The sequence below is a fragment of the Aythya ferina genome (assembly GCF_964211825.1).
Source record: "Aythya ferina genome assembly, chromosome: 2".
Taxonomy (NCBI): domain Eukaryota; kingdom Metazoa; phylum Chordata; class Aves; order Anseriformes; family Anatidae; genus Aythya; species Aythya ferina.
This window is the reverse complement of record NC_140297.1, coordinates 142,235,924-142,255,074: the sequence shown is the minus strand read 5'-3', so window position 1 is coordinate 142,255,074 and position 19,151 is coordinate 142,235,924. Positions and strand designations below refer to the sequence as shown.

The following is a 19,151-nucleotide window of genomic DNA, read 5'->3' as shown; positions in this document are numbered from 1 at the left end:
AGGGCAAGAGTGTCATTAAGTGGGCTGTTGTACCAATAACCCCAGTTTCTGGCTTCAGAGAATTCAAAAGGCCAAAACTAAACAGGTAAGTAGTGACACAATGAACAGGCATTGAGTGATTTTAAGATCACAATGAGCAAGCTATTCTGACCCTTTAAAGAAATGATGTTAAGGTAATGATGTTTTCTAGCACCTGTTCACTCTGCCAGGTCCTCGTCTTTCTTTGATTGGTTTTGTATCCATTTGTCCATTTCAACTTGTTTTTTACGGGCATGTTCTTGGGGTGAAGTGGAGCACTAGGTTTTGAAGAGATTTGTGACAGCTAGGAAGTGGGTATACAAGAAAGGCTCAAATTAGTAGCAGTTATTGTGGTGTGGGCTGCAAGACATTAAAATCCATAGGAATGCTGTTAGTTCTCTTGCTCACAGAGCAACTTGTATTATTGTGGGGAACAGACTAGACTCATTTTGTACTGTTGGTTCTCTTGTGATTTCAAATAGTCATAACAATTCACTTTAAGCCATATTGCTGAAGTGGTTTTAATACATTTGATCCAGACAAGAGTTAAAGTAATTAGCTGACATTTGATTTTACTTGATATGGATCCAAACCATGAAACTTTGAACACTCTTAGAGTTCAGAAGTGTTTCATTCAGTGTTTGGGTATTAGTCTGTGTTCTCAAGTAACCTTTTCTAATGGTGTATTTAATCCCAGATTTAAAATAAAAAAGCAACACAGGGAATCAAGTCTGTAAATGCTTTTTATTTAAATACAGAGGATGCCCTATAATGTAGCTGTAGAAGCAGCAAGCAGAAGAAATAGAAAACACACTATCTATATAAAGGTGTGTGTTTGTGTTTATGTGCAGTGTTCACACCCAGATACATACCTGTGTGGCTGTACAAAACGTTGCTTCTGCTGCAAGGAGCTCACAAAGTTAACAGACAGCCAGAGCAATCATGTGCTTTGAGACCAAGAGGATGGTGCTAAGTTAGAGCATGTGTGCATTTTTGGTTTTATGATGTGACGACAGCAGCGTTCTGACACTGGTTAACATTTGTGGGCCTTGTGGAAGGAGTGAGTTTTCATGAGGGATTTGGATGGAGAAAATCTGCCTGCCTGGCACACAGAGTCAAGGAGGGTGTTCCAGGCAGAGCTGAAATCAAGATGTGAGAACTGAGTATGATGTTTTACATTGCATATGATGCAACTGGTAACTTGGAATGTGATTGACCAAGTTTTATAAGCTTGTTATTTTTTTTTTTCTTGCAGTCTAATAGAGAAGGGAAAAAAAAAGTTATGAAGAAATTCAAAAGGAAGTGTATAGATGTTCGTGCTGAACACAGAGGCATTCACTTCCTCATTCAAGGAGCAATTCTATGAGAACTGAAAAAGCTATATACAATAAGAATATATTGTATTTGTTGTGTTAAAGCAAGATGTAAAGGGAAAACTTTCTGAGGGGTTGAGGGTTTTGTAGAATTTCATTATAGCCTGTGAGTATAGTTAAGTTGATATCTTCAAGATGGCATGCTTATGTGATGCTGAAAAAATTGCTGGAGCATTTGATTTGTTAAAGCATGTGTTCAGTATCCAAGTAATTTAGCAGTAGAACATGTCATGATTTTTCCTGCTATGGGACAAGTTGAACTGACAAAAAGGTTGCAGAAGAAGCCAGTATGCTTGCCATGAAGCTCTGCAAGAATATAAGCAGCAACAAAGTAGAAGAAAGCTGTTTCTGTGACACACACTTTACAATAACTTACTGTATGCAAAATACTTTGAAATTGTTCAGTTTGTTGCCTAAACAGCACATTCAGAAGTTTTCAGATTCTGTCATAAAGTCTACACTCTTTATTATAGCATACAAATCTTGTTCTCTCCCCATATTTTCTCCCCTTATCATTGTATAACTCTTCACTATTTTACTTTTATTTTTATTTTTTTTTTTTGGGGGGGGGCTAGTGTTAGTGTGGTAAAGAAAAGAGAAAATTATCTGATGTATTTTTAGTGTTTTTTTTTTTTGTTTGTTTGTTTTGTTTTGTTTGTTTGTTTGTTTTTTTATATAACTTAGAAACAAGAGAGCAAGAGGAAAAGTCATCACTATGTGACGACTGTTATCCAAAATCAGTGTTATCTGTTATCCAAAATCAGTGTGTCTAATAATCAGACATTTAAGTAGTAATACATGTGCCTCATCTATAACAACTAGCACGTGAGGATTTCAGAGCAGTTTGCTAGTTTTAATACTGAACCTCATAACATTTGTATCAGAGGAAAAACTACAGGCAGAGAAATTTTCAAATTTGTTAAGGTAAAGAACAGGCTAGATGTGACAATTTGGGGAACCTAAATATGAGATAAAATTTGGGGATAATTATGCACAACTTACAAAATAGCTGTTACTGAACCTTATCATATCCTGTGTTGTTGACCTGAAGTTGTGAAAGATTTACCCTTCATCTCCTAAACAAATAGTAACACAAAGTAATGGATGATCATTTTTATGCTATTAGCTCCATTTCATGTGAGAATATGCCTGAACATCTCTGAAGCCCAAGTAAGTCAGCATAATTAAATTTGTCTGCAGAACAAAGGGTGAACACCAAAAGCATCTTACCAGAAATAGAGAAAGAAAAAAAAAAGAAAAAAAAAAAAAAGGAGAATAACATGTGGACAGTCATAGATAAAGGAAAGGTGGACAGTAGAGTCAAACAGAGACATGTTTTGTAGCCAAGAAGTCTGAATTTTGTCAGGGGTCAGTGAGGGAAGGGGATAAGACCAACATGGACATTACAAATACATCTGCTCCAGACTGTAATCCCTGCTCCCCAAACCACACTCTTGAGAATAGTAGCCTTTAGCTATGTCCATGCTGTTTAACATTTGGCCTTATATTTCTTCTTGGCCCCAGATGGTTGTGCTAAGTCAAATCATAAAAAAACAGCTTATATATTCAGCTTCTGAAATAATGCAAGGATCATACTTTGTGTTTAGATAGTGTTTTTTTATGACAGGTCTTGCTTATTGGGTGGTGAGTCTACGGGGCACCCCTAATGAAAGTTGTACCGCTGGTGTATGGGGGGACTCCTGCACAAAACTGCTAGAAAAGGGTGTGAGGACTGCAGGCATCATGCTGCCTACTTGGTGGATTCCCCAGAGCAGACTCCCCAGAGGTATGTGTGGCTTATGTTGTGGAAAGAGTTAGCTTACTCCAAAAGAGATCATAGGGATAGAGTGACAGTTGCACAAGGCGGACATGCAAGGCTGAAACCTGGAGTGAAGTGGGGGAGCTGGCTTCTTTGATGACAATATTGTGCAGCTGCTCAAGAGGGACAGAGAGGAAAAACATCCTTGATTTGTGGTAGAAACAACATGCTGGATATGAGATCCTGACTTCTGGTGTTTCAAACTCCAAAAATTTCTGAGTAATGAATAAATTGAAGTATCTTGCAGATTTACTTTTGCTTTGTTCTTTTCAATTCCTTTGTTAAAGTACAGGTTTCTGTGAGGAACCTTGAGCAAGCTGAGGTACAGATTTGCTGAGAGTCAGATGCAAGGAGACTAAAAGGGGACCCAGAGGTCTACAGGATTGCCCACCACGTGTTAAGCAACAATTGCTTTGGAGTACATGGTCACATACTAATTGATGTGGTTACAGAAAGGCAGTCCCTGCTGACAGTGAGATGAGGGATGCTTTCAGGCCTAGCTCATCTGTTTGTTTCCCTTCTCGTATGTCTTTGAAGAATGAGAGTATTTGCGAGATGAATGATAGGAAAAGTTAAATCAGAGGTCTTGTGGACAACAGGATGTGTGCAATGTTCAGGTATTTAAGGCAGTTGGTCTTGTAGGATGTGTCATTGCAAAGGGCTTAAGATAGCTGAGGAGTAGCAGTATGTGTACCATAGAGGATAAGGGTTCGATTCCCATCAAGAGAATATCAGAACATGAGCCTAGTGCCAGAGGACTCCAACATTCAGAAAGTGTCCCACTGGCCGAGCCGTTTCATGCCAGATTGCTTGGTTCCTTGTCCTGCCTGCCACCCACCAGGAGTGTTTTGTATAAGATAGAAACTGACTGCTGTCGTACTGAACTTGGAGAGGCATAGTGGGGGGCACGGAGCAGTGAGGGAGTGAGAATGTGGTGTGCAGATGTGCGAAGGTGAGAGTAAAGCTTATCAGCTACTGGTTCCAGAGGGTGGTGGGCTTTTTCTTTTCTTCTTTTCCCAGCTCTGCTGGTGAAGTCAGACATTGAACAACCATTTTTATACTTCTATATATAATAATATTACTGGAGTACTATGTTAGGGTGTGGATACTTTTAAATACTTTAAAATATAGCAATTAAACATACTCCTGCTTTTGTCCAGCTGCTGTCAGAGTGGCCTCTATTAAAAAGATGACGACGCCTCAAAGATGCTTTCCTTCTGTTGCATAATCTCTCTCTCTCTTTTTCTCTCTCTTTCTCTCTCTTCTTTCTCTCTCCTTTCACAGTAAACCAGGTTCAAACTGGCAAATTTCTGTGAGGTCCTGTGGCCAATTTAATATTTAAAAAGTCCTATTAAGTTATTCTGGTTTCAGGAACATCTTGAGCCATCGTTCCTCTGCTAACCTGCTGTGCTGACTCAGCGCCTCAGAACAAGTTGAGTGCACATGGGGGCAGGGGCGTGTTCTGTGACTCTGGAGAAAGGGTACTAAAGATGCTGTTAGGATTTGTGTTGCAGTATCACTCAAGTCATAAAAACAAACAATAAAACAATTTATATGAAGACATAATAGCTGTTGACATAAAATGATAATTGTATCTAGATGTAGCATCATGTCTGTGCATTTTTTTTTTTTGACCCATTTTGTCTAGAAACTTGTAGATAGCTGCACTAAGACCCTCAACAGATATGGGATGTGCATTGCTAGTGTTGTACCTGTTCTGCAGAGGGTTTGCTGCTTAAGTTTGCAACTCAATGTTGCTCTCTGTTCAGGAGCAAGAAATTGCTGTGGTTTCGGTGCTGTATTTCAATGGAAATATCATTCCAGGTGCATAGATCAGGGTGCTGATATTCTTATATTTTGCTGATAGTTTGTGCTAATATGCTCAGGTTCAAACTAGAATTCAGCATATGAATTTTATTTGTGTTGTAATTGTGAATTTTGTATAGCTGGGTCTTCACTTGCTTGTAGCTTTATTTAAAAAGTAAGCTCATTAAATTGCCCTACATACTAGTGTAAAATACAGAGATTACATTTCTTTTTATTCACTTGCCAGTGCAGGTGTGTAGCAGCGAGTGTAACCTTTCTTTTAAAACTACTTGTAATCATGCAGTAGATAACTAACACTTTACAGGAAAGAGGACCTCCAGCCAAAATAATTTCTAGATGATCTTAAAGTGTAATTTTTTTTCTTATTTTGCAGCTAGCTATGGACCAAATCCAATTTGCAAAGGCTGTTTATCTTGTTCAAAGGATAATGGGTGCATCAGATGCCAACATAAGTTATTCTTCTTCCTACGAAGAGAAGGAATGAGACAATATGGTGAATGCTTGCATTCCTGCCCATCGGGGTACTATGGGCTCCGAACGCCTGATATGAACAGATGTTCAAGTGAGTTGTTTTTTTGTTGTTGTTGTTTGTTTGTTTTGAAAGTTTACATTCACTTTTTATAGGAAGGCCATAATTCACACTCGTTTTTAAAATTATATGTTGTGGAACGTAATGATGTTTTTACAGATGTCTTAAGAGCATCATAAAACTTCTTTCTTAGGAATGTCCTGGCTCACGTCAAGATTTGTAACATTCAGTAAATTAAATTGTTTATGTATTAACCAGTTTTTGTTGTTGTTGTTTTTATTTTAGTTATAGAGAAATTTACGAAAGAATGATGATTTAAGCAGATATTTTTGGTTTTAACAAAAAAACAATTCCTGTTATAGGAAAATAAAAAAGAGTAAGCATTAATTTAATAATGGCTCATGTAGGAACTAGCCTAGTTTATGCACTGAGATATGGGTGGGCTTCCCTTCATGCTATTTGTTCCCACACAAATTTCAGGTGACCAGACACCTCACACCAGACATGTTTTAATATGTAAGTGTTGCTATTTTAATAAAACAGATGTACTATTAAAAACAAACAAACAACCTTTCACTTTTAGCACTGCATTTTATTTGGAAATTTACAACCTGCTAATGTGCAACAAGATTCCTTGTTTGCATGTTTGTGCCTAGCAGCACAACTGTTAAAACCAATGAGTGCTCTGGTATATCTACACATTATTTCACCACTATCTGGCAGTTGTGCCTATTTGTATCGATTTTTCCATATGCTCATATGTGGACAATTACCCATATGGATTATTAATCATTGCTACTACCTCTTATTCATATTTTTTTTTCATGTGTAATAGTCAAACCAGAATTAGGTCACCAAACCTAAGAACCTGAAGTGAAAAACAGCTTTTCCTCTGCTTCCTGAAATAATCAAAAGTTCGTTAAATGTATGGCACTCTCCCCCTCAGTCCTGCAGCATGTCACTGGGATGCACTGTGTTGTGAGAAAGTGGGTGCTGTCCTTCAGATCACACATAATCTTGACAGCCTTATGAGGTCATTCTGTGGCACTTTTGGCTAGAACATGAACATTAACTGCAGTGCTTTGGCCACGTTCCAGCCCACGTAATGACATCCCGCCTGTTTCTCTAAGTTCCCTGCGCGGGCTTGGTGGATATGGTGTCCTTCGCTTCGTGTTAGGTAACATTGCTGAGTGCTGCCTAATCTGTACCAGGTGGCTAGTTTTTTGATGAAAAATTAAATGAGACTAGTATGTAGTTTATATATCCCTTCTGTAAAGCAATTTAGGATTTTGGCCTTCATTTTCATAACACAGTTGTGAATTCAGCAACTTGTCCACCTTCTTCCTTTCAAAACTGGGCTGTAAAAATGCCTTTGAATATTTTACAGTTTTGGGAAATAGATTAATTTAGTTATGGTAGCCTATACTTTGTTTGTGAGATAGGAAAAATTATGGTCTTTACTGGTAGTTGTTCCTTGCATTCATTTTTTTTTTTTTTTTTTTAAGTTATTTGCAGAAGGTGGATTGTGAATTCAATACAACTTTTTTACATTTTTACCACTTACAGAAAGTGGCCTTTTTTCCCTGAATTACAGGATTGGTTTTGAAAAGCACAAATGAGGTTGTGTCCAATCCATACTGGCATGTGTTGAGTGCTGCATATTTAACTCACCCTCATGCCTTTGACAGTCTCCCCCTCTGAGAATAATTATGCAGTTGCATTTACAGACCAGTTTTGGTTCCCCTCCAATGATTTTTGACCTGTATATTTTTGTTTTGGTGTAATCGCCAACTGGTGTATTTATAAATCATACCCACATTTTTGCTCTTGGTTTGGTGATCTTGCACGGCACACACACGGCATTGTTGAAACACAGACATTTTGTGGATTCAAACAGACTTAAATAAACATTCTTAAAAAGTAGAATAGGTTTCTTCCTACTTGATGTTAGATAGTTTTAGGTACAGCTAGTTACAGCCTATTGCTCAGATAGTATTATCTCAGCTAAAAATAATAAAAATTCTGGCAATGTTAAAATCCGTCTGGGAGTTACAGGGCTTAAATTACATAAGCTGAAATGATTTCTGCCCTATTAATGTCTTTACAGGCACAAAAGCTGTTTAACATTTTATTACTGGAACATTTGCCCATTTTTGTTAGAGAAGCTATAGAACATTTTTTTTTTATGGAAAATGTTGACATGATTTTAAAAGCCAAGCATAGTTAGTGCCAAATGTAACACAATAAATACTACAGCCAAGTGCAACGGCTCCAAAAATTACGGAAATTTTGAATTTCAAGGCTAATTTTCTTTTCTACATGTAAGCAGTATGTGTCTCTTGAATTTGCTAAATGGTTCTAGACTGTTTTTCTAGTAACAGTGAATCATGTAATTTTTAAACTACTTGTCCCTAGAAGTCGATGTAGTGTTTCCTGCTGGAGTTGATTTTCATCTTGAACACTGAAGTATAAGAATGCAGTACATTTGGACACCAAATTGGAAAGTGTTGTGTCTTTTCTGTAAAAGCATGCCCAAGAGATGAGCTACAGTTTGTTAGTTTTCCAATAAATTTTAATAATTAATAACTTTGAATTATACTCTTCCAACAAGAATTAAAAATATTCCAAGGAAGAAGAAGAAAACACAAAAAATGGAATGAAATCTGTCACCTCAGTGTTGGTTTAACATTGGTCTGATTAATGTATTGAGCCTATCTTGAATGTTTCAACCTAGTCAGTATCCATTGTAATCTTTTTGGGGGAAGACATACTTACAACTTAGAAATTATACCTCCCTTCAGATTTGTCTGGCTACTCCATTTCTTTATGTCCACTTTCTTTCTCAATGGTAAATTTGTTATTACCTCTTCCATGTGCCTTAAGTAAAATAAACAGAAGCTTTTAAACAAATAATTTATTTATTAAACACATGAAATATAAAGAAATATGATATTTTTTTCAAACTTTGTTACAAAATTGTAAGGCATCATTGACATATGATAGCTTTATTATTCCTTGTGTAGTACTGCAGAGTATATGAAGCTCTAAGATGATTGTAGTCAGTACAATTCATACCAGTCTGTCAAGGGTTCAAAACAAGGAAACACAATTTGTCTTAAATAAAATCATTTTATTCTGACTTTTTAGCAACCATTTTCATGACTTTCTCTTATAAAGAAAAAACAGTATTTGAAATAAAATAAATAAATATCAAAATTTGGGATTTTGAAAGTCAAATCGTATGGCCAGATATTAACTTTTAACTATCATTATGTTATAGACATTTTCTTTTTTTTCCTCTCTTTTATTTCATCTCTTCTACTCTCTTTTCCTCCTTCAAGTGCTTCTTGGTAAAGATTTGGTCATATTCTTAATTTTTTTATTTTTGGCCAATTTTTGTATTCTGACAGAAGACCTCCCATTCAGCTGCCAACAAAAAAATCTTAATAGTGTTTTGAATTAAGATTTCTTAAATCTGTAGTGAATAGATTTAATAAAATTTAATTTATTTATTAATATATATTAATAAATTATTTATTAATATAATAATATTATATATAATATATAATATAATTTTATATTATATATAAATATAATTATTATATTAATTATATTATAATAATTAATATAATAATTATTATATAATTATATAATATTATATATAAATATAATTATTATAATTATTAATATATATTAATAAATATATATTTGTAAAATATGAGTTGAAAACACTATTGTTTGGCATTTGTTTAAAGATCTCAATAATATAACAGAAATGTATTGTTAAGTTTTTATTAAGTGAATTAAAAAAAGAAATCCTTGTTATAGTATTTTATAAGTAGCATTGATCTCTTTAAAATCATGGACCTGTGGTAAACTTTAGGAACCATTACTGTCAAGTGGCTATGTAACATTCTCTAGAATTTATGTTCAGCTCCTGCTGAAATTGTAGGTTAGAAATCTCTATTTTTATAATAATAAATAGTAAAACAAAACAACCCCCCCTCCTGCACTCCTACTAAGGCTACTTTTGTTTGGGATTTTAAATAGCTTCCATGTAGTTTGAACCTCTTTTTCTTATGAATTTCCCCCTCTCCTTACTGTCTCCTCAGTGACCTTTCTGAAAGCCAGGTGATGTTTTGGTCTCTTTTTTCCATTGGTCATTCAACTCTACAGGAGCTGCTCACAGCATAGCTTACTTCAGCTCTGGCCATGTGTCTCCTACTCTTAGTAGTATTAACAGTCTTTGTCCCTCATGTGCCTTTGTCTTCTGTCTTCCAGGTGAATTATGAAATGCATGGGTTTTTGAAATGTTTCCTAGTTCAGGGAATTCTGCAGGGGATTAGTGTAAAAGTTGGTGCTGGTCAACGGATGAGGCACTGGCACAGGTTGCCCAGAGAAGCTGTGGATGCCCCATCCCTTGAAGTGTTCAAGGCCAGGTTAGATAGGGCTTTGGGCAACCTGGTCTGGTGGGAGGTGTCCCTGCCCATGGCAGGGGGGCTGGAACTAGGTGGTCTTTAATGTCCTTTCCAAACCAAACCATTGTATGCCTCTAAGATGCAATGTCAGGATGGCAGCATGAAGTTAAGAGTGGAGCACCAATGGTGTTTACTGAGAAGCAGAAAAATGAGAGAGGGAGTTGCCGAATTGTATTCTTCAGCTTGATTTCCAAAGGCATTATAGTTTCTCTACAATTCAGCTTATTCTACATCATCTTAAATCAGGTGGTAGATTTACAATGGAAGGATAGTACTTGTTCTGGTAATGTTATGCTTTCTGTAACTATAGGATAAAATTAAGCTATTGTCAGATACATGTACTTCTTCTCTTCCTCTTCCTCTTCCTCTTCCTCTTCCTCTTCCTCTTCCTCTTCCTCTTCCTCTTCCTCTTCCTCTTCCTCTTCCTCTTCCTCTTCCTCTTTTTCTTCTCTTTTTTTCCAGTCATAGCAGACATATGTACCTAGGTCTAAATTTAATTCAGTATCTGAATTTATATTTTGAAATCCTGGGATTTTGATTCCTTCTCTAAAATATGAGTCTGTCAATTCTTATATGCTTATTTGAAAAGAAGAATTAGTATAAGTGGCTTATCAGGACTGTCAGGATGTCAAAACTGCTCAGGAAAATCTTTTAATATTACTGTATTTCATCTGCTTAAAATGTATCTCTAATTTGGGCATGATGTGTAATCCAGGCTTTTTCCCTCCAAACTTCTTTAATGTAGCATTCTATGCAGTTTTCTATAAATATTGAAAGCTTCATCCACCTCAGTTACATTTGTTGTGATATTCAGAATGAATATATGGATCAAAATAAATGAGACTGTAAAGTCTAAAACCAAATATTTTATTGCTGGCCAGCCAAGATAGGTTGCCCTGATCTTGACTGAAACATGGTTCACAGCTATTACTTAAAAAATAGAAATAATAATAATAAAAATCTGGTGTGTATGTAGAAACAGTTTAGAAGAAAATTATTTCTGAAGTGCCATGGGGTGCTAAAGCTCACTGAAAATTAAGTAAAAAGGGGCATTGGCTCCTAAGCTCATAACTAATCTATTCCTACTCTGTTTCAGTAAGCAACGTCTAAAATGTTTTAAATTTCTGTATTTGGATTCTTTTTTTTTTTTTTTTTTTTTTCTTTTTTTTTTTTTTCCAATGGCTCTTTTGAGGGAGATGTGATTCTCTTTCTTTTTCTACTCTGGAAAACCAAAAAATTTGGTCCTTCAGTTCTGTAGGTTTCCTGGTCATTGAGGTCCTGGTCAGCTGTAGCTCATGGAATTATATTTCTTTTTTGAGCATATTCTGTAGCTGTTCTAAAGCATGGAGGCACTTTAACATACTGTAATCTGCCTTTGTGCTGCATTGAAATGTCACTCACTCAAGTCCTTACTCTTCTCTCAGGTTAAATTAAGAGATTGCACAGTATCAATAGACTTTCCATTGGAGAAGGTATGTATCTTGTATGAATAAATAAATAAATAAATACATTTCAGAGCTCTATTGAAGGGATACATTTTTGTTTAATTTTGTTTTGCCTAAATACTGAAGATAGTTCAGCAGAGCACTCTAGTCTAATTTCAGCCCAGTGTAGCTTCACCAGACAAAGCAATGACTTCTTTTCCACCCTTTCCCCTGAGGGGTGAAGTCATGGTGCTGTGATTTTATAACCACTCCTGTGACAGTTTGTGACTACACATAGACTTTGTAGAAAGTTAGCATTTCTGACTGTTGGAGTACTGCTCTTCTTTAGTTCTCAATTTTTACTTTGTGAATACACATTTATCATGAAAGATTGTCTCTCTTCAGAGGGGTTAATATTGTTTTTGCCCATTAAGGTAGTTATAGTGGGCTGTGATCTATCTGTTGGTGTAAAAAAACTTGTAAGTTGAAAACTGCCCTTGCTGAAGCACTTAGGACTTTTGCCATGGATTTCAATGAGGTCAGAATGTTGAGCTTTTAGTGTTTACATACTGCTCTGGTGGGAAGTCTGGTGTAACATTTAAAAAAATGGCATCTGTTTAGAAATAGGCTGTGCTAATCAGACATACCACCAGATTTCTCTGGGGGTCCCTGAGTGCTTTTTGAATTCTAGATAGGTGAGGATGGTACCAGAGGAAAATATATCACTTCCACATGGGGATGACTTTCATAGTTTTATGTCCACTTCTGTGACTATGACTGAAAATAGACTCATAGAAAAGTTAGCATTTCTAAGTTTTGGAATTCCACTTTTCTTTATCTCTTTAGTTTAGTTTATTGAAACTGTACCTAAAATAAAATAAAATAGTATTTTATACATTTGAAGTGGAAGAATGGAAGCAAGAATGTGACATTACTTTTAGTGCTAAGACAGAGACATTAGCCAGAAAATAGGTTGTGCTAGAAGAGATGAAGTATGAGTGTTATGAGAGTTCCTGACTGTGTAGTAGTAGTGGGTAGTAGGTCCAGTAGGATATAAGGAGACACAATGCCAAGCAGGAATAGAAGGTACTTGAGGTCTGATGGGAAGCAGACCCACTGCAAATCGAGTATCAGAGAAGGAAGCGGTAGGGATTCTAACATACAGGTGTCTTGCTGCTAGGTGAATGGGAGCAGCAGCACCAAAGCACCTCTTCTTCACTCTCAGGTTCTGAAAATGTACTGGGTCTGGCTGGGATGTTAACTTTCCCTGCAGCAGCCCATACACTGCTGTGCTCTGCACTTGTAGCTAGAACAGCAGTGGTATCACATCAGGGTTGTGTCTACTGCTGAGCAGTGCTGGCACAGCATTAGGACTCTCTCTAACCCTCCTAGGGGGTGGGCAAAAAAGTGAGAAGAGAAACATCACCAGGGCAGCTGACTTCAACCAACCAAAGGGCTATTCCATACCATGTGGTGTCACACTCAGCAACAAAAGGTGGAAACAGGAAGAAGAGGGGAGGGGTGGGCTCTCCTTGTGAAAATGTGACCCTGAACAGCAGCTGCATGTGTTGAGGCCCTGCTTCAAGGGCATGGTCAAGCATCGCTCATTTGTGGGAAGTAGAGAGTAATTTCTTTCCTCTGCACTTCCACATAGCCTTTATTTGTTTTGTTTGTTTGTTTGTTTTTTGTTTCACTTTCTCCCTCCCTTCCCCCCCCCCTTTTTTTCTCCTTTAGTTATATTGTTTAGTTAATAATAATCTTTCCTTAATAATTTTCCTTACTATTTCCCTTTAATTAAATTATCCTCATCTCAACCCGTGAGTTGTTCTTCACTTTACTTCTTCCCCTCCTCATCTAAGGAGGGGGAGTAAGAGAGCAGTTACGGTGTTTAGCTGCCTAGCACGGTAAAACCACCACAAACATTAGGTGTCCTAGCTTCTTGTTGCCCTGCAAGTATGGTTGGCCTGCCAGAGGTGTGTGATTGCTCTTAAGGTTTCTTCTGCAAGCCTGAATTTATCAATTCATTCTCTCCTCAACACTAGCCTTATCTTTCCCCCAAAGCCTCTAAAACTCCACTTCTAGACTTCTCCTTGCAAATTCTAAAATCTACCAGTTATCCCCAACTTTTCAGAAGCATATACACATTTTTATGTTTATTTTTAGAGCAAAAATCAAAGCATTTCTGAAGAGTACTGGGGGTTTTGCATCATCTGTTTCTTTCTTTTACAGAACAACTTGTGTCTAAAATCTTAATAATGCTCAAGGTGTTTTTTTTTTTTTTAAGTTTGTATTTTTTTTTTGTGGTGTTGTAAACTTCTAAGTAGTCTTTTAAGTGGAAAAAAAACACAAAACAGTATACTAGCAATATCGTTTAGCTACTGGAACAGTACAGAAAATGAAATAAACTAGTGAAAAAGGCAATTAGATTTACAGCTAGCAAGTTAAATTCATCCTTTGGATGTCTTTTCCAGATTAAAAAATAGTATCTCTTTTGTTCCAGTTTATTATAGTTGTCAGTAAACTGGCTAGTTAATTTAAAGTTATTTAGAAAAATAGTAAAGGTTTTGCTTCCCTTTTCCAGAGTTAGACATAAGATGCTAAGATCAAAAAATTAGAACAGTTGACAGCTATGGCAATCAGAAAAAAGCAATTCATTATAAACAGTATAAATATAATATAAATGAAATATAAATAAAAACAATTCACTATAAACAATATTTCCTTGTTTTCTTATTATGTTATTTTGTGTAAAGGATAAAGCCGTTTTGTAAAATGCTATTTTTTTAACTATTGAATATGATGTCAAACAGCTCTTTAGATTTCATACCAGATTACACATTATTTAAATGATAGAATACAAAAAAAAAAAAGGAATTTAGAATAGAGTTCTGTTAAGACTTACATTTAATAACATATATGTAGATAATGCTAGTAAACAAAAAGAAATACTAAGTTTAATACAGTTGTATTTAGTTGCATACCAATGTATCTTAATATTGATAATGAAGAATCAGTATTCTTTAAATGTTCAACTAAAAATAAGTATGCGTTCTTTCTCTGTCCATGTTGATAGCTTTAAAAGCAAAAGAGTTTTAAGAATTAACTTATTTTGATTTACTTGGCTTAGACACAGTTAAAATTATTTATTAATATCACATTGATTTAAAATATAAGTAATGTAAATTTGCCCCAAAAGCATTTAAACAATGTGATAAAATTAAGCTAGGCACCAAAAATAATCCACTTAAAAAATTTCTTGGTTTTATAACCACTCCTGTGACTGTGATTGAAAATAGACTCATAGAAAGTTTTGGAATACCACTTTTCTTTATCTCTTTAGTTTAGTTTATTGAATCTGTACTGAAAGAACTCCTTCAAGTCTTAGAGCTACACAAGCATCCTTCATGATTTGAAACATTACAAGTAGTACCCGGTAACCCCAAGCACCATGCTGGATCACTCTGGGGAATTAAAATTTTAGTGTCAGAAATCTTAAAGTATTCCTAATATATTTTTTAGTATTTTTTCCCTAAACTGGATCTGATACAGATTAAACAATAGGTATTTGATATTTGGAGTAATTTATCTTTATAGGAAAAAATTTAAAATAAGTTGCTTAGCTGGAAATCTCAGCCCACTCTTAACCCAGGAGTCCCTATTAATGTGTCCAAAATATAATTGTCATGATAAGGGCTATACTGCAATACAAAGTAAAATTGACATAGAAGGCAAAGCAAAGGATATAAATAGGATGGAAATTTGAAATACGATCAAAGAACTAATAGGAGACTGATCCATTAGTTTAATGCTTGAATATAAGGTATTCATATATGTGTTATGTACCCCCAGTGTAAGGTGAGACAGGATTTCACCTGATTAGCATGTTTATATATTATCAGCAGGAAATGTTTTCCATTTAATCTCTCTTTGACTCAAGAGAGTTCAAATAGAATAAACTTTATATGTATTACTCCTCAACATAATTTGAAAGCAGTAGTTAAAACACTATTCCAAAAAAAAAAAACAACAAACTACTTGCGTCATTTAGATATGAGGGAGGGTCACATGATGCTAATTTATCTTTTAATGTTCTGTTCTTCACCTCATCATTGGACTAAATGGTTTGGAAAAACCTTGATGTCTTTTCAAGCTGCCTTGTGTGTGTGGGCAAAAGGCTTTTTTTTTTTTTTTTTTTTTTTCCTGAATATTTAAACACACTGAATGTTTGATTCAAGCATTGCAATTGATAAAATATTTGCAGTACATATTGAATATAACAAGCCAGATTTGCGGTTAACTACTTCAGTACACCCAGTACAGCAGAGCAGCTCGCCTTATTTTACCTTGCAGATGCATTAATCTAGGGAAGTGATTTTGCAGAATTATTGTATGGGCATTGATCTTTAGTGCAAACCTCATGAAAAGGAAATGGTAAATCTTGGGAATTTCCTATAAAAAAGACTGTGGGTAAGAAACCAAGCTTTTGCTGTTGATGTGCTGGTAGGAGTCCCTTTGAGAAATGCTGGGCACTGGATTTCCTTGCAAACATGTTGTCTGATTGTGTCTGCACACAGCCTGAAATGCGTACCTTTTGCAGTGGGAAACTTCAAACTGATTTTTGAGTTTTCTAACCAAGGGTATACCAGCGTTTGAAATATTTTTTTTTTCCTCTTTTCCATGCACTTTGCCTAATTTCTTGTCCAATGTCATAAGAAATCTGATCTGATAAGTGTCATGTTTTCCTAGTTGCTACAATAAATAATTTCCCACAATCACCCAGACTAATTGTTTTGGTATGCTTAAGATTTGGTGATTAAGTGTTTTGGTATGATTTTTTTTTGGTAAAAAAAAAAAAAAAAAAAGCTGTTTTTTTAGTAAAATTCAATGTTTCAAAAGGCAGTAGCTATATTTTTATTGTTTATTATAGCTGTATATGTTTTGTCATTTAATACATTTAATATATTAATAAATAAATATATATTTATGGATTGACTTCATTAATGATAGAGAACAATTGTATGCAGAAAACTTGACTTTTTTACGTTTTTTTTTTTTTTTTTTTTTTTTTCCTGGTGGCACATCCATATGTGCAGATATGGAAATCAGACGTAACACATGAAAACATTCAGCTGTTTATTGGGTCAAGTCATGTAAAAAATGTGGATCCTTCTTGCAGGAATAAATAATAAACCAACCAAACAAATATGTGGAGTATTTGCATGCTTCCCAAAATAACTTCTGTCTTACTTCCCCTGATATCACTTAAACAGAAGATTAGTTTCTATTTGATATTTTTCCTCCAGAAAGATTACATGAACTCAAAAATCACTTAATTGGAAGTTTTATCTACAGTTTTGATTAGCAAATAGGATCAAAAGGATGTAAGGAAATGTGGTACATACCGTTAACTGATTTCTCTTATATAGTGAATGGATTTTAGGATAACTGTTCCTCATTATAGTACTTGTGGTTTTGCGATTCTATTGCTTTATAAATCCTTTCATTTTGAGTCTAACTTAGCAGTGTCATTATTCCTTATGATCCTTTTGATTCAGGATGCAGAATAGAAAACTGCGACTCCTGCTTTAGCAGAGACTTTTGCACCAAATGCAAAACTGGCTTCTACTCACACAGAGGCCGCTGCTTCAGAGGATGCCCTCCTGGATTTGCTGCCTTGGAAGAGCTTATGGAATGTGTGGGTGAGTCTTCTAGCACAGCAGTGCTGCTGAAGCTACTCCTTTGCCAGGTGGCCAGGTTCAAATGCTGATGACAAATTTTTTAGGCTGATGCTTAGCAGTTCCCATCAAGAAATATTCACTAATGGATTGTGTCTGGAGCTCTTTATCCATAATAATAATATATATATATTTTTTTCCAAACTTTGAAATAATGCATTACTGGGAATGCATCTCTTTTCTGCATCAGGAAGTTATGTCCCGTGAATTATCTTGTAACTCAGAATTTGCAAGATTTCATGAAGGACATTATTTGCATTAGCATTTGAATTCAATAACATACTCACTGAATTCTTGCCCTCATAAAACTACCTGATCCTCTTGCCTTTCACAAAGTCCAAAACCCAGCGGCAGGGCAGATTGAATTGCTGTAGCACCTGGGCTTCAAAGTCATTTTTAATTCCTCTGTAGCTCTCCACAATTCCATTTAGTAAATAAAGGGAAGCAAAGGAGGAGTTTGATATACCAGCTCATTTAAGTTGCTGTATGGCATCATCTATGCACACTGGGCATTCTACAACAAACACTGTTGGAGGGGGAAATAAAAAAAATGATGTGTACAAGTCCTGTAATCAGGAAGATGTGTTGGTAGTCACATCCATGTGCAGGACAAATTAGAAAGATGAGAAGAACTGGAAGAGAGAGTAATAGAAGCTGAAGTTGATCTTACACATTTTCACCATCTCTTGATGCAAAACCACGGTGAATATTTCTTTGCAGGCTCTGTAAAATATATAGCACTGAGATCCTGTCACCAGCTCAGAGCCTTTTTTTCCTCTCTATTTTATTTTTTTTTCCAAATGTAAACTAGCAAATTAGTGTGTTTAGTAGAAAGTTGATTTATAACTTTGAGCCAACACTGGCACTTGCTTGAGTCTCACAGCTTGGTGTTTTACCTTGAAGCCTGGCAACTGTCAGAACAGACTCCTTTCAAGAATGGTCCTTGTATTTCATGGTAGGGAGGACCTAAAAACATGAACTCTTGAGCTTTGGAAATCTAGTTGACAACTGAATAGGATTTATTAAATAAAAAGAGAAAAATGTAGATCAATCTCATGATTTTAGGAGTGTTTCTGAGTATTTGGGACTGACATGCTGTTTGTACAAGCAGATTGATAGTCTGACTGTTTTATGCTTGAAATGATATAGACTGAAATGATTCAGATTCTGTAAAATATTTTGTATCCAAGTTTTTGCTGGTTAGCAGAAAAGCTTTTAAGTGGTGCATTCTAGTGGTGCTTGCTGATTGCAAAATTTTATACAAGAGAATGAAAGAACCAGAAGAATTGATAATGTGTTTTCTTTTTTGCTTTGTCAGAAGGCTGTGAAGTGGGTCAGTGGAGTGAGTGGGGAACGTGCAGCAGAAACAATAAAACATGTGGATTTAAGTGGGGCCTGGAAACGAGAACAAGACAAATTGTGAAGAAGCCAGCAAAAGACACAATACCATGCCCAACCATTGCAGAATCCAGACGGTGTAAAATGGCTATGAGGCATTGTCCAGGAGGTAAGCCTAGACCACACCACAAAAATCTTTGAGTTTTCCTTAACTGAAATTCTATTTCTAACTTGAAAAAAAGAGCTGTTTCATTCCAGCTGAAGCAGAAACCCTGTCTGCTTTGCCAGATGAGGCTGAATGGCAGCAGTACTACTGCAGACCTAATTTATGCAGCAAGACTTGAGGGAAAGGCTTGGATGGGAATGATCAGTCTCTCAATGGACTGTGAAACTGTGTTCTTCCTGGTCTATTTTTTCAAAGAGGTGGCTCATCAAAGAAATGGAACAGTTTGTATATTGTGCTGCAGCTTAGAAACTATAGTGAAATAACTAATTGCTCTTCACATTGTGAAAAAAGATCGTGATTCTAAATCTTTCTGCAGGTGACACACAGTGCTGGTGTTATGGGTATTTAAACTAAATGAAGAAAATTACACATGGCATTGTTAGC

The 19,151-nt window shown here is 35.7% G+C and overlaps 1 protein-coding gene across 8 annotated transcripts in view; it reads left to right on the top strand.

Annotated features, from left to right (window-relative positions):
* RSPO2 (R-spondin 2) overlaps positions 1-19,151 on the top strand; it is a 112,993-nt gene that overhangs the window by 48,640 nt on the left and 45,202 nt on the right. For 6 of the 8 annotated variants that reach the window (XM_084509732.1, XM_084509736.1, XM_084509731.1 and 3 more), the window contains 3 exons: positions 5,411-5,599; positions 17,024-17,167; positions 18,522-18,710. In XM_084509732.1, the coding sequence (XP_084365858.1) occupies positions 5,411-5,599; positions 17,024-17,167; positions 18,522-18,710 (522 nt within the window). The remainder of the gene's footprint in view (positions 1-5,410; positions 5,600-17,023; positions 17,168-18,521; positions 18,711-19,151) is intronic. The other 2 variants (XM_084509733.1, XM_084509735.1) reach the window with 1 other exon arrangement.